Here is a 15974-nt window from a genome sequence, read left to right as displayed (position 1 = left end):
CACTGAAATCAATGGAGTTGACTTCAGTGAGAGCAGTTAGGCCTTTGCTGAGCACTTCTGAAAATCCCTCCCTATGTGAACGTAAACCATGAACCTTCTGCATCAAGAAGCTTAAATTGTTACGTGCAAGTATCTAACACATATGGATATTACAGCATTGTATTTAAGGATTAAGGGCCAAATGTAGCCTGATGTAAGTAGCTGCAACTTGATGGAAATATTTGGGCCAAATTCAACAGTGAGATAAACAATGATGTAAGTTTCATGTCTGGTGTAACAACTTGCACTGATCTGGCATTCAGTGGGTGTGCAAAATAAATCTATTGGAAAGGGGTGTAGCTTGAAAAACAATTAACAGAAGAATACAAGATAAAGCAGGACTGCTGTATTTTAACTTATGCCTGTGCCATTTCAACACAAACAGGAAATAATTCAATTCCTCCATAAGTAAGCACAATTCCAGTGACTTCACTGGGAACTGTACTCATTTATGTCACGTCTGAATTTGGTGTGTCGTCCCCCCCACCCCGGAATACCAGGGATATCCTACTATAAGGATGTTGTATGCAAATAAACAGTAGCGCAAAACCATTTGATAAAATCAGCAACAAACATCTCAAAGTGTGGCTATATCAGACATTTCCTCTCCTCTAATACTTAGACATTTGGCTCTCTGTTTCTTGCATCATGTGGTGCTCCTTACATATCCCAAGCTGTCTGAACTAAGCTGTAGGCACCTGGCCCTAACTTGCTCTTTCTGGGATTTCATGCTGGTGGACAGATTCTTTCTGAACTTTTAAATTGGTCTCTATTGCTTCATTATTAAAAATACTAGTCTCATGTAGCCATTTGTGGCTAAAGATTGACCTGTTGTAACTGTTTTTTTAAACCTCACCACTTACTTTGCCACTGCATAAGCAATGTTTAGTGGAAATGGCTTATGAAAGGGGATGAAAGGTCTGCAAAGAGAGAAAACATGTTTAAGACAACAGCCATGAGAGTAAGATGCACAATAACTGAATATTACAGCTTAGCAAAACTGTGGACCAGATCCTCAGATGTTGTAAAACAGTGTAGCTCCACTGACTTCAGTGCTGATTTACAACAGCTGAGAATCTGTTTCTGCACGTTTAAGGACACATATTAGTTAGGAGTTCTTTAATCTCTTATAGAAACTCTGTCATTACTTCTTAACTCAACATGTGAGAATTGTTGTTCTATCCAAGTGGAAAAATTCTTCCTCATTCAAAGAGCCCAGTTTGCTTTTCATTTACACAACTTCGTACACTGGCCCAACACCATTAATTTAAAGGGAGTCACCACTGATTTACACTGGGGTGAGAAGAGGAGAATCAGGACCAACATTGTTAATTGCTTAGTTCATATATATATATATATATATATATGTTAGGATTGAGAGAGACAATACGAAGACTGGTTGGCTCAGATGTGGGTCTACTACTATACTGTCCCACTACAAAATTCTCCCCTTGTCCATTACTATATATTTTTCTCCGCACCAAAAAAACACTTGCCCTGAAAACCTTCACATAACCTGAGGTGTGTGTGATGACATAGTCCAATTCACATTCACTATTTATAAAGTTATGCACTGGTTTAATGTGATGTTCAGTGTTGTTCATATAAGTCTCACCTTTCTAGCTCACTCTTACCTTTTTAGCTCTTTCCCTCCCCCCCACAAAAAGATATTAACTCAGAAATTAGAACTTGAGAACACCTATTAGGCCATGTTGTCCCACTACCCCAGATTAGTACTTGAAGAGTTTACTGGCCTAGTTTAGCAGCCAATGTCTCAGAAATTTTTAGCATTAACAACTAATACTTTAATTCTTTGTCAGACAGAATTCCAAGCGGCTTTAAGGTGGTAGAAAAATTTTGAGTGCTAGAAGCTCTCAAGATAGCGGCTGCTAAAATCATGTTGTAATTCAAGCTGGGGTTGAACAACAAGAGAGTTACCAGAATAAGGTTACTATTGAGTGTATTCTCAGCATTGTACATATGTTTGGGTTTCTTTAAACCCTGTGGGAATCCGGAAGTGGAATTCTATGACATAAATCAGCTTGAAAGGTCAACTATATTTTAAGTTTATCTAATATGATTGTTTCCTTCAGTGCAGTAAGACAGTTTTAAAGTGAAATGTGCTTGAAGTCCTAAGTATTACTATTATTAATTAATAATTCCTGCTTAGAAACATACAATAGGAATTTCCATGTCAGATGAGACTAATATTAACCTAGTTTCATTACCAAGCTTTCCTAAAAGCCTCTTTAAGAGGTTTTTAAAAGTTTAAGTTAAAATTTGGCAGTGAACAAGCCACCCTGTATCTTCCTTTTGCTAAAATAACCCTAAACATCTTTGATTCATTTTTACCAGCCTAGCAAAATATGAGAAATGTTGGAAAACTGGATTTAAAAGGGGCTAAATTCATTAATAGTATAAGACAAGTCCCCTGAAGTAAAGGCAGTTGAGCCTGCACACATCAACAATGAATGTGTGCCAAACTGGAAACTCTTGCATCATAGCATTTAGCAGTTGTTTCAAGTCCTATACTAAATCTTGAGACCAACGCCAGGGCTGCAGTGTAATTCTAGGGGAGGTGTGGTTCTGAAAGAGGAGTCATTCTTCTGATGAAAAGTTAAATTGTGGTTCTCTCTGCTTGTTTCAGTGGTAGCAAAACTGAAGTTAAAAATCCCCCTTTTATATTTCCAAGAGACTGAAAAACCACAATAGCTGGGCCAGCTGCATCTCTCCCTTGGTATGACAGGGTCTAATGCCAAAGGCTATGCGCGAGCAACTGCTAAGCACAGACTGGCTGTTGCACTTGCCTATACAAGTTAAGTATTTCACATTTTTTCAGTGCTCAGTCACACAGTGGACTAGATTCTAATCTCAATGGCACCAGTGTTCCAGAGCAACTCCACTGATGTCACTGAAGTTGCACCAGTGTCAGAGGCAGAGTGACTGAGATTGGAATTTGGCCTATTCCATATACGGTAGTCGTTAATTCATTTCTTACTGTTCAAAATACTTGTAGCGGTTCCTTCCATTAATTTCAGGATCTTCATACACAATTTGAGGAATCTGAAGAGAAGGTTGAGATCTAAAAAGCCAAAAAAGATAAAAACAGATCAAAATATTTTCAGAAAGTGTGTTCAGAGAAGTTCTGAGGTTTTTTTTAAAAGATACTTTTTAAACTATACTTCAATATTTATTATTTCACTCTGGACTTCCACAGTTGCATCATCAAAACATACACACCTCAAACTCTATAATGAAGTAGCAGCAAACACCCTTACCTGCATAAGTAAGATCGAGATTATGCATTTACATTATTCTATAGTTTCTCATATAACACTGCAGCTCTAAACTTAATGGAAATTTCACACTGTGCATATACAAAAATCAGTCATTTATTACTTCTGTTAAAATAAAATTTGGGCCTGGAGACTATTGCTCAAAGAAGATTAACCATCTGGAAAATCTGAATTTGTAAAATTCTGTTACTTTTATTTGTATGTGTGGGTGTGCAAAATAATCTGAATATATTTGTATGGCACAAAATACAAGAGAGGGGATGCAGCAAATGAAGGGGAAGAGTCACCCTGTCTAACTAAAAAATGGCTAAACAGATTTTGATCAAACCTGGAAATAACAGGCTGGCTCTAAAACTTTCATTCTGCATTCTCCAACAGTAAAGAAGAATAAGGCTGACCTTGTGGATAGTTTAAGGAGTGTACTGGCTGGAATACAGCCTTTGTAAAAACAGCCAATACTCCCCCCCATCTAATTTCCCATCCTGGAGACCCAACACTGAGTTTGAAGTAGGGCAATAGATTGTCTATAATTTCCTGTCCATGTCTTCTTGGAGGTTGTACATTATTTAGAGAGCTCAGGAGGCAATGAATGAAAAGGGTTAGACAGGAAATAGAGTTCCCTGAAAAACCTCATGCTACAGCACCAGCTAAGTCATTCCACAAGTTCAAAAAGTCACACTTCGCCCTATTTAAGACCATCTTTGGCAACTTACCAGAAGCCTGAAACTAATTTATATAAAATGGAGCAGTTTGTTGTTGCCTTAATTTTAAATCCAGAGGTGTGGCTTAAAGAGACATAGATACCAATAGGAAATGTGGTTTGACTATTTGGATTGAACAGAGCTCTGCCTGCTGTGATCTGTTGAGTCCAAGAACCTCACATCACAGGCTCAAGAGTTGCATTGTGGAACTTAGAGACCCACAGTTTAGCCAATCCCTACCACAAACACTGTACAGAATGAGGCTTCATCATCCTTCTCTGGTGTACAATACATTGCAGAGGTCATTTTAAATCATCCTTTCCCAGCACCTGCCCCAGTGTATTGCAACAAAATAATATTTGAGTCAAGATGCTAGTATCTGAACCTGAAATGCTTTCTTGGCTCTGACAAACCTTTAATTGTAAAATTTTGCTAACAGTTCAAATCAGTTAATTGAACTGATGGCTTTTGCTACTGGCATTGTCTCCACATGTCAGAGTGCTTCTCCATCCAAATGAATTCTTATTTCACTCAGCACAGGTGGGCACTTATTTTCATGATCTAACTGTGTTATCATAAGCTACTCATCTCATTATTACAATCTACATACCACACAGACTATGCTGACAGCTTGTGCCACACACTCTCAAAGAAACTGCGGAACCACCTGATCAACATCCTCTATAGCAACCAGGGAAAGATTAAGAATGAGCTCTCAAAACTGGATAGTCTCATAAAAAAACAACCTTCCACAAAAACTTCCTCATGGATGGACTTTACAAAAACTAGACAAGCCATTTACAACACAAACTTTGCTTCTCTACAAAAGAAAAAGGACACTAAACTATCTAAACTACTACATGCCACAAGGGGCCACAACAGTGGTTCCCTTAACCCACCCAGCAATATTGTTAATCTATCCAACTATACTCTTAGCCCAGCAGAAGAATCTGTCCTATCTTGGGGCCTCTCCTTCTGCCCCCCCCCACCCCCACAAACATGATACAGTTCTGTGTGACCTAGAATCCTATTTTCGACATCTCCAACTCAAGGAATATTTCCAACACACCTCTGAACAACATACTAACCCACAGAGACCTTCCTACCAACACTACAAAAAGAAGGATTCTGGGTGGACTCCTCCTGAAGGTCGAAACAACAGACTGGACTTCTACATAGAGTGCTTCTGCCGACGTGCACGGGCTGAAATTATGGAAAAGTAGCATCACTTGCCCCATAACCTCAGCCGTGCAGAACATAATGCTATCCACAGCCTCAGAAACAATTCTGACATCATAATCAAAAAGGCTGACAAAGGAGGTGCTGTCGTCATCATGAAATAGGTCGGAATATGAACAAGACGCTGCTAGGCAGCTCTCCAACACCACTTTCTACAAGCCATTACCCTCTGATCCCACTGAGGGTTACCAAAAGAAACTACAGCATTTGCTCAAGAAACTCCCTGAAAAAGCACAAGAACAAATCCGCACAGACACACCCCTAGAACCCCAAGCAGCGGTATTCTGTCTGCTACCCAAGATCCATAAACCTGGAAATCCTGAATGCCCCATCATCTCAGGCATTAGGACCCTGACAGCAGGACTGTCTGGCTATGTAGACTCCCTCCTCAGGCCCTACGCTACCAGCACTCCCAGCTATCTTCGAGACACCACTGACTTCCTGAGGAAACTACAATCCATCGGTGATCTTCCTGAAAACACCATCCTAGCCGCTATGGATGTAGAAGCCCTCTACACCAACATTCGACACAAAGATGGACTACAAGCCATCAGGAACAGTATCACCGATAATGTCACGGCAAACCTGGTGGCTGAACTTTGTGACTTTGTCCTCACCCATAACTATTTCACATTTGGGGACAATGTATACCTTCAGATCAGTGGCACTGCTATGGGTACCCGCATGGCCCCACAGTATGCCAACATTTTTATGGCTGACTTTGAACAACACTTCCTCAGCTCTCATCCCCTAATGCCCCTACTCTACTTGCACTACATTGATGACATCTTCATCATCTGGACCCATGGAAAAGAAGCCCTTGAGGAATTCCACCATGACTTCAACAATTTCCATCCCACCATCAACCTCAGCCTGGACCAGTCCACACAAGAGATCCACTTCCTGGACACTACGGTGTTAATAAGTGATGGTCACATAAACACCACCCTATACTGGAAACCTGCTGGCCGCTATGCCTACCTACATGCCTCCAGCTTTCATCCAGACCACACCACATGATCCATTGTCTACAGCCAAGCTCTACAATACAACTGCATTTGCTCCAATCCCTCAGACAGAGACAAACACCTACAAGATCTCTATCAAGCATTCTTACAACTACAGTACCCAGCTGCTGAAGTGAAGAAACAGATTGATAGAACCAGAAGAGTACCCAGAAGTTACTTACCTTAGGACAGGCCCAACAAAGAAAATAACAGAATGCCACTAGCCATCAACTTCAGCCCCCAACTAAAACCCCTCCAACGCATCATCAAGGATCTACAACCTATCTTGAAGGACGACCCATCACTCTCACAGATCTGGGGAGACAGGCCAGTCCTTGTTTACAGACAGCCCCCCAACCTGAAGCAAATACTCTCCAGCAACCACACACCACACAACAGAACCACTAACCCAGGAACCTATCCTTGCAACAAAGCCCGTTGCCAACTGTGTCCACATATCTATTCAGGGGACACCATCATAGGGCCTAATCACATCAGCCACACTGTCAGAGGCTCATTCACCTGCACATCTACCAATGTGATATATGCCATCATGTGCCAGCAATGCCCCTCTGCCATGTACATTGGTCAAACTGGACAGTCTCTACGTAAAAGAATAAATGGACACAAATCAGACGTCAAGAATTATAACATTCAAAAACCAGTCGGAGAACACTTCAATCTCTTTGGTCACTCGATTACAGACCTAAAAGTGGCAACTCTTCAACAAAAAACTTCAAAAACAGACTCCAACGAGAGACTGCTGAATTGGAATTAATTTGCAGACTGGATACAATTAACTTGAACAAAGACTGGGAGTGGATGGGTCATTACATAAAGTAAAACTATTTCCCCATGTTTATTCCCTCCTCCCCCGGCTGTTCCTCAGACATGCTTGTCAACTGCTGGAAATGGCCCACCTTGATTATTACTACAAAAGGTTTCCCCACCACCACCCGCCCCGCTCTCCTGCTGGTAATAGCTCACCTTCCCTGATCACTCTCGTTACAGTGTGTATGGTAACACCCATTGTTTCATGTTCTCTGTGTATATAAATCTCCCCACTGTATTTTCCACTGAATGCATCCGATGAAGTGAGCTGTAGCTCACGAAAACTTATGTTCAAATACATTTGTTAGTGTCTAAGGTGCCACAAGTCCTCCTTTTCTTTTTGCAGATACAGACTAACACGGCTGCTACTCTGAAACCTGTTTCACTATTGTTAATTATACTTTAAAGCTCAATCACTTTCAACCATAAGGAGATACATCACAAAATCAGGTCAGAGTCTAGAGGCAGCTTGTTGACATAGTTAATGCAAGAAGTAAATGTGAGAACAGCCAGTGCTGCTGTCACCTGCTACTTTCATGCTGGTACAAAGATGATAAGATCGGAAGGCACCACTGTGATTGTCATAAATATAAAGGGAAGGGTAAACATCTTTAAAATCCCTCCTGGCCAGAGGAAAAGCCCTTTCACCTGTAAAGGGTTAAGAAGCTAGGATAACCTCGCTGGCACCTGACCAAAATGACCAATGAGGAGACAAGATACTTTCAAAGCGGGGGGAGAGGGGGGAGAGAAACAAAGGGTCTGGGTCTGTCTGTGAGATGCTTTTGCCAGGGACAGAACAGGAATGGAGTCTTAGAATTTAGTAAGTAATCTAGCTAGATATGCGTTAGATTATGACTTCTTTAAATGGCTGAGAAAATAAGCTGTGCTGAATGGAATGGATATTCCTGTCTTTGTGTCTTTTTGTAACTTAAGTTTTTGCCTAGAAGGATTCTCTATGTTTTGAATCTAATTATCCTGTAAGGTATTTACCACCCTGATTTTACAGAGGTGATTCTTTTTACTTTTTCTTCTATTAAAATTCTTCTTGTAAGAAACTGAATACTTTTTTCATTGTTCTTAAGATCCAAGGGTTTGGGTCTGTGGTCACCTATGCAAATTGCTGAGGATTTTTATCAAACTTTCCCCAGGAAGGGGGGTGCAAGGTTTTGGTGAGGATTTTGGGGGGAAAGACGTTTCCAAACGACTCTTTCCCAATAATAAACCCGGTTAGACGTTTGGTGGTGGCAGCGAAAGTCCAAGGCAAAAGGTAAAATAGTTTGTACCTTGGGGAAGTTTTAACCTAAGCTGGTAAAAGTAAGCTTAGGAGGTTTTCATGCAGGTCCCCACATCTGTACCCTAGAGTTCAGAGTGGGGAAGGAACCTTGACAGTGATGATCTAGTCTGATCTCCTATATAACACAGGGTATAGGAGTTCCCCCAAATTAATTCCTGTTTAAGCTGGCACATATATTTTAGAAAAACATCTAATCTTGATTTAAAAGTTGCCAGCTAGTGATGGAGAATCCACCATGAGCCTTGGTAACTTGTTCCAATGGTTAATTACCCTCACTGTTAAAAATGTACATCTTATTTCCAATCTGAATCTGGCAAACTTCAACTTCTGATCAAAATAAGCTGAGAGGAAAAGAGCACAGCAGTGACATTTAAAACTTTGAAAGTATAACGTAAAGAATTAGTTTGTGTATGCTTAAAAAAAAAAACCTGTGACGTGTTCATCCAGGCCAACATCCCTCCTTGTCTGACTACTGACTAGCCCTTCCAAATAGCCTCTCTGACTCCCAGCTCTTCCGATACTGCTGCCCATTTTCTGACAAGCTCAAGTATCTCCTCACATCACTCCATTGGCTCTCGATTCATTTCAGGATCCAATTCAAAATTGCGCTCTTTGATTTTAAACCCCTCCACGGACATGACACAGCCTATTGTACTTTTCAAAACTTTTGTTCCTTTCCCCATTCTTTCTGCATGCCTAGCACTATTCTCTTTTTTATCCCTCCATGTGAGCTGGTGCAGAATCTTTCTTCCGCAGTTCATATTGTCTGACTAGAACAACCTCTCTATCCTCAGCTCCCTCTTCCTCTGTACCTTAATTCTTTGAAGTGGTTTGGGAAGTAACTTTATATGCAATATGTTATTCAAAATTATGTTGTGTTATTTTGTTAACTGATATAGCACCTGTTGCACAGTGTCCCAGATGCGCACAAGGGAAAAAAATAACAAAATCATATTTAAAGAACTCTAGTCCAAGTGGACCAGGTAATCAGCAACTCTAGTCAAAACAAACAAGGCGGGCTAAGGAAAAGAGACCAAACAAAATGGGGCTTCTGAAAAAGGGAAGGGAAGTGGTCAGATCCTGACCTAAATAGGAAGGCTTCACACAGAATCTTGAATACAGCTACAGAGGGACTCCAGCCCTTGATTCACTACAGCACCTAAACACATACTGAAGTACTTTGCTGAATTGGGATCCTAATGGACATATTGGGAAAGTCTCCTGCACTAAGAAGGCCCTAGTCTAGTCCAGTCCAAATGAAACCTTGGGATGCATAGCAAGGACAATCCAGTCCGCTTCAGTCTGGGAGGGACAAAGGAGAAAGGCTATCACTTAAGTAGCTCCAGCCTGGATCACTGAAGTTTTTACAACGTTGAAAATGAGAGCTTTAAATAAATCTCTTGATTTATTGGCAACCAGTGCAGATAGAGTTGGATGAATGTAGAACACCCAATCCCAAAAAAGCAGATGTATGGCCATATTCCACAACAGCTGCAACCTCTGAATCAGTTTCAAGTCAGATCTAAATAGGAGCAAACTGCAGTCATCTATCCTGTATTGTTTTTTTTTCTTAATATAGTCCAATGGTAGGACACTTACCTAGCAAGCTGCTGAAGAACCTCTAGGCGCTGCTGGGCCCTGCCTCTCCATCTTTGGTCAATAAATGGGGGCACGGGATTTCTTTTCTCCGAACGCAGATCGTACCAGGGATAATGGATCAGACTGCTAAACATGGTTTTAAAAATCGGCATCTTTTTCTAATTTTAATGTGTAGACAAGAGAAATGGCAGTTGTTATTTAGCAATTCCATGCAATACTTAAGAGATCATCGCTTCAACTAGTGTTTTTGAGTCTATATGTAAACAAGGCATGAGAAATATATAGAGATTAAACAAGTTACTGTGAATTACAGCGCTATAAACCTGGGTGGTAGAGGTGACAGCATGCTCTAATGACATTAATTAATAACAGTGCTTCTCAAAATGAGGAACATACAGGACTAAACAGCAGGGGCAAGGAGATGCTAAGTATCAACCTATGTAGCTGCAAAGAAATCCTTGAAAATGTGGCCCAAGTATAACTGATGCAGCTACATTTGTCTAAGTCAGCAGAAAGCTTGAAATCAGCTTTAAGATATGAATTGCCCCATTTATTTCAGTGGGTGCTAACTCAGAAGCCCAATTAATGTAAGGGTATGCCTGCCTACATTGTAGCTGGGAAGTGTGATTTCCAGTGCAGGTAAACAGACCCTGTGGGCCTGGCAGCAGCTCGGTCTAGCTGCCAGAGTCCAAGCCCACCTGACCACTGGAGTCTGAGCTCAGGAGACTAGCCCGAGCTGCTGCCTGTGCTGCAGCATCCACACTGCTACTTTCAGCATGCTAGCGCCAGCAGAGACAGCACAAGTCTGTATACCCATGCTGAGAATCACACTCCTCAACCGCAGTAGACATGCCCCAAATGTCAGCATTGTGCTATTTCCCTGTTCATCAAAGTATGTAAGAAAGGAAAGGAAACGTCATACTATGAAGATCTATACAATCTACTCTAAATGATGGCTCATTATGACTAAGCCTTTAACAATAGATGGCAAGGTTGAACGGTGGCACCATTTGTTTCATTTTCCTGAAGGAAGACTCAACTTTCAAAGTTTGGGAAATGCTGTCATAAAGTTATAAGAACCACCCTCACCCCATCAGATGACATTATAGCCTCAGAATTCAAAACCAGCTTGTTTTGTATTATATACTAGGCAGCTGCTTATTCAGATGGTCAGAACTGTGGATAAGCACATTTTAAACAAACCAAAAGGAAAAAATAAATAGGATGGTGGAACATGGAATTTATCTGGCTAAACAGGAATTTTGACATGAAGGGGAGATTTTCAAATAAGTGATGCACTTTGGGCCTAAATTTGGATCCTGGGGTTTTCAGACAAGAGGGAGTATACGATACATAGGCTGGACATGTAGCAGCCAATATACAAGGGCTCCCTTTCAGAAATCTAGTGTTTCTGAGACTAACCAGTATCAGAAGGGTGCATCATCAGATACTTTAAACAAAAAATGCACTCAGAGCTATAAGTGACAGAAAGATTTGTGGGTATGTCTATGCTCTTTGCTACCTGCATGGAAGCCACACCAGAAACCACAGTGACAGCAGAGTCCAACAAGGTCAAACAACTTTGTGTAACTGGTAGATTCTCATCATGCCATTTACACCCTTGACCTACAGGGATTGAGGCAATGTCTACACTACATACATTACACCAGCACAACTGTACCACTGCAGCTGCGCCGCTGTAAGGTCTCCCATGTAGCCACTCTATGCCAGCAGGAGAGCGCTCTCCCATCATCTTAATTAAACCACCCCCAACGAGCAGCAGTAGCTATGTTGGCACTTTTGTCAGTGAAACTTATGTTGGTCAGGGTGTGTTTTTTCACATCCCTGACCGACAAAAGTGCTAGTGTAGACAAAGCCTGAATGAAAACACATCCATGACCTTGGGCAGGTCACATTAATCTCTGTGTGCCTTAGCCGCCCATCTGTAATATAGGGATACTAGTACTTCCCTGCCTCATTGGGGTTTTGTGAGGATAAATAAAGATTATGAGACTCTCAGATACTACAGTAATAGGGGCATACACAAACAAGATCAAGGGTCTCAAACACGCGGCCCACGGGGTTATTTTCTGCGGCCCGCCAGCTCCCTGCGGCCCCCCAGCGTTTACCTAGAGTGACTCCAGCCCAGGGCGGCGCACACTGGGAGCAGGGCAGGCTCCTACAGGCCCCTGCCACACCCCTCCTGCACCCCGCACCCCTCCTGCACCCCAAACCCCTGCCCTGAGCCCCCTGCCACACCCTGCACCCCTTCTGCACCCCCTGGGGGCAGGGAGGGGGCGGAGTTGGGGTGGGGATTTCGGGGAAGGGGTTGGAATGGGGGCAGGGAAGGGGTGGGAAGAGGTGGGGCAGGGGCGGGGCCTCATGGAAGGGGTGGAGTGGGGGTGGGGCTGGGGCAGTGGTGGGGGGGGTCAGTGATGTGGCCCTCATGGTCATTTGAGTTTGAGACCCCTGCACTAGATCAATTAGAGCTAGCGTGAATATAAATATTAATGTAGTCACGGTAGCATGGGCAGCAGCAGCAGCGTGGCTTAGCTGTGTTGAGTACAAACCCAGCTGAACTCCATAGGTACATACTTGGCGTGGCTTAGCCCTGCTGCCGCTGGTACCTGTGCTACTGAGGCTAAACTACTTATACTCGCACTAGCTCTCATTGAGCTACTGTAAGTACATCTAGGCAAGCTGAGAATCCCACCCTCAGAGGTATTTTGAGTACATGTAGGCAAGGTGGGAATCCCATAGAGTTGCCTCCAGGATCGTCCTGGAGTCTCCAGGAATTAATGATTAATATTTAATTAAAAAATATGTCATGTGATGAAACCTCCAGGAATCCATCCAACCAAAATTGGCAACCCTAGAATCTCACCACTAGCTACTACTGTAGACATAGCCATAGAGAACATCGAAAAACTTCAGAGAAACAGCGTTTAGGGAGGGAGGAGACAGGAAACAGGTTTTGAATAATACATTTTTATTGGCTCCACTGCATGGAAGGTGTCAGCTTGCTTTAGAAGGGCTGGGCCTCAGCGTTTAGAATCCTTCCCAACCTACTCATTCAAGAGCAAAGTCTGAATAAACCCAGGAGGACAAAAAACAAAGCTCCTTGTCTGTCAAACTTTGATTCACTAGAGTTGTATCACATCCCTTTTTCATTCTGCCCAAAATGGCTCACCTGCAGCTATCAAAATAAGTAAGGGGCACTGTGTGAAACACTACTTAAATTTCAAGTGCTCTGTTAAAAAAACAGTGCAATAACCCAATTCTTCCATTATGTCTAAGACTTTCCTTAATGAGCCATAGACCAGTTGTCAGAGGTATCCAGGGATGTCCCATTCTCAAGCACTGATACATGACTTAGGGGCTTAGGAATAGAACATTTCTAGACTATTGGTATAAAGTTAACCCAAGACAGTGGTGACCATCAGGTATTAAACTATTTTTGTGTTAGGTATAAACGATTTCCTTTCTTTACAGAGCTTGTGCTGTTCTAAGGAAGTTGCGTAAAGTTAAGATTGCTCAAGTGCAATCAAGTTTTTTACATATATATTCATATTCCTTTAATATAGGGAAGAATGTGGGAAAAACCTCTCCTGAAGATGTCTCAGGCTGAAACAACCTACCATCTTGTCACACAGGAGATGAGCCTGGACATTTGCCTTTGCATGGTCCTTCTCACTTGATAACACATACAAGGGATCTGAAATATAAGCAATCCCATGGATTCAAAGAAAACGAACAGAATAATAGCCTGGCTCCCCTTGACAAGAAGTCCGTTTTTCCACTTCAGAGACTAAACGAGACATAGAAATAAAAAAGAGCAAGCACACTTTTGCACCTCTGACCCCCCCCCCCCCGTCAGCCTCGATGCTGCTGCTGTACAGAGTGGACCACGCTCTGGTGGGGAGAAATTAAAGGCTCATAATTGTTAAAGTACTCTTCTGGCAACCTTTAAAACCATTAAACGGTAGCTACGGCCGTGAATGGAAGCAGCAGCAGCGAGCATTTGCTGCTTCCCTGTGGAATGAAGCGCCAGGCATGGCCTTGCACATCCGCAGGTGGCTCCCTGCTCTGCCCACGCCTTTCCCGCTCATGCTGCTTTCAGCCTGTCCATTTCGCCTCCCCCCCCGCCCCCGCGCGCTCGGAGGAGCCTCCCTGTCCTCTTCCAGATCCGCTTTTCCAGCCTCGTCCCCCAGCCCCGACTGACGGCGCCTCAGCACGCCCCAGGCTGCCTCCGCGGCTCCCCCCTGCGGCCGCCGGCTGCAGCCCACCACGCGGGCCCCCGCCCGGCTGCAGCCCACCTCTCGCGGCGCTGGACGTGAGGCGGCCCCTGTCGCACAGCTCGAGCGACTCCCGCCCGACGCGGGCCCCGGCCCCTCCCCCCAGCGACCCCGCCCGGCCCCGCCGGGCTGCACGAGGCCGCACGCGGGGTGACGGGAGGCGGAGCCTCGTCGCCAACCCGCCCCCTCTGCTGCCGCCCGGGCGGGGCCTGCGGGGTTGGCACCGCCCCCCGGCTCGGTCTCTGGGCCACGCCGGCTCCGCCCCTGCCGGGGCCGCTCGCCGGTACCGTAAAGGAAGTCGAAGGCTCTGCTGGGGGCCAGGCCCGGGCGGTACCGGCCCCCGGGGCTCGGGCTCGGGCCCCCGCCGCCCGCCGGCCCCGGCCCCGTCCCGATCACCGTGTAGCTGCTCATGGCGGCCGCCGCGCCCGGGCGCTGGGTGCGTTCCCATGGCAACGGGGCCGGGCGGGGCGTCCACCCTGAGGGGCGGGGCTCGCGCTGGGCACGTGGAGCGGGGGGGGAGGCAGCGGCGGGCGCTTCCCAGGCGGCCCCCACCACATCCCTCCCGCCCAGCCCCCACCGCGCCCCTCCCCCGGCTACTCCAGCCGGGCTCCGCCGTCTGCGCCCCCCCCTCCCGCAACATGAATTAAATTGCGGCCCCCCCCCCAGCAGGAAGAGAGCGGGAGCAGCCAAAGCGGGACAGGGCAGCCTCAAGTGCGGTGCTGTAGGCCTGCTGCAGCACGGGGGGCAGGGCTGAGACCCAGCTCCCTAAGTGGCGGGTAGCCAAGTGCATCGCCTGGCCCTTTATTTAATTTACTTTCTTGACTTTAATATGATTAAAGATTGACTTTATTATTATGGTCAAAGTGTGCAAAGTGTTTTACATTCAGTTGAAATAGACATAGCCCCTACCTACTCCAAAGAGTTTATAATGTAATCTTAGGTTTCAGAGTAGCGGCCCCTGTTAGTCTGTATCTGCAAAAAGAACAGGAGGACTTGTGGCACCTTAGAGACGAACCAATTTATTTGAGCATAAACTTTTGTGGGCTACAGCTCACTTCATCGGATGCATAGAATGGAACGTATAGTAAGAAGAGATATACATACAGAGAACATGAAAAGGTGGAATAGGAGACTAATTAATTAAGATGAGCTATTATGAGCAGGCAAAAAAAACTTCTGTAGTGATAAACAAGATGGCCCATTTAGACAGCTGACAAGAAGGTGTGAGGATACTTAAGGAAATAGATTCACTATATGTACTGACCCAGCCACTCCCAGTCTCTATTCAAACCCAAGTTAATGGTGTCTAGTTTGCATATTAATTCAAGCACAGTAGTTTCTCCTTGGAGTCTGTTTTTGAAGCTTTTCTGTTGCAAAATTGCCACCTTTAAATCTGTTACTGAGTGGCCAGAGCAGTTGAAGTGTTCTCCTTCTGGTTTTTGAATGTTATGTTCCTGATGTCAGATTTGTGTCCATTTATTCTTTTGCGTAGAGACTGTCTGGTTTGGCCAATGTACATGGGAGAGGGGCACTGCTGGCACATGATGGCATGTATCACATTGGTAGATGTGCAGGTGAACAAGCTGCTGATGGCGTGGCTAAGGTCCTATGATGGGGTCACTTAAATAAATATGTGGACAGAGTTGGCATCGGGCTTTGTTGCAAGGATAAGT

At 44.3% G+C, this 15974-nt stretch overlaps 1 protein-coding gene across 5 annotated transcripts in view; it reads right to left on the bottom strand.

Annotated features, from left to right (window-relative positions):
- The window catches only part of CFAP91 (cilia and flagella associated protein 91), a 68154-nt gene extending 53431 nt beyond the window's left edge, over positions 1–14723 (bottom strand). For all 5 annotated transcript variants that reach the window (XR_012154673.2, XM_073309344.2, XM_073309365.2 and 2 more), the window contains exons 1-5: positions 14589–14723; positions 13645–13721; positions 10007–10164; positions 3038–3121; positions 903–959 (exon numbers count right to left, since the gene is read on the bottom strand). Coding sequence is in view for 4 of the 5 variants with exons in the window: in XM_073309344.2 (XP_073165445.2) it covers positions 903–959; positions 3038–3121; positions 10007–10164; positions 13645–13721; positions 14589–14712 (500 nt within the window). In the remaining variant the exon portion in view is untranslated. The remainder of the gene's footprint in view (positions 1–902; positions 960–3037; positions 3122–10006; positions 10165–13644; positions 13722–14588) is intronic.
- Between the last annotated feature and the right edge of the window lie 1251 nt (positions 14724–15974).

Source organism: Lepidochelys kempii, chromosome 1 (assembly GCF_965140285.1).
Source record: "Lepidochelys kempii isolate rLepKem1 chromosome 1, rLepKem1.hap1, whole genome shotgun sequence".
NCBI classification, from domain to species: Eukaryota; Metazoa; Chordata; order Testudines; family Cheloniidae; genus Lepidochelys; species Lepidochelys kempii.
Note: the sequence above shows the minus strand (reverse complement) of the source record. Positions and strands in the feature narration are given on the sequence as shown.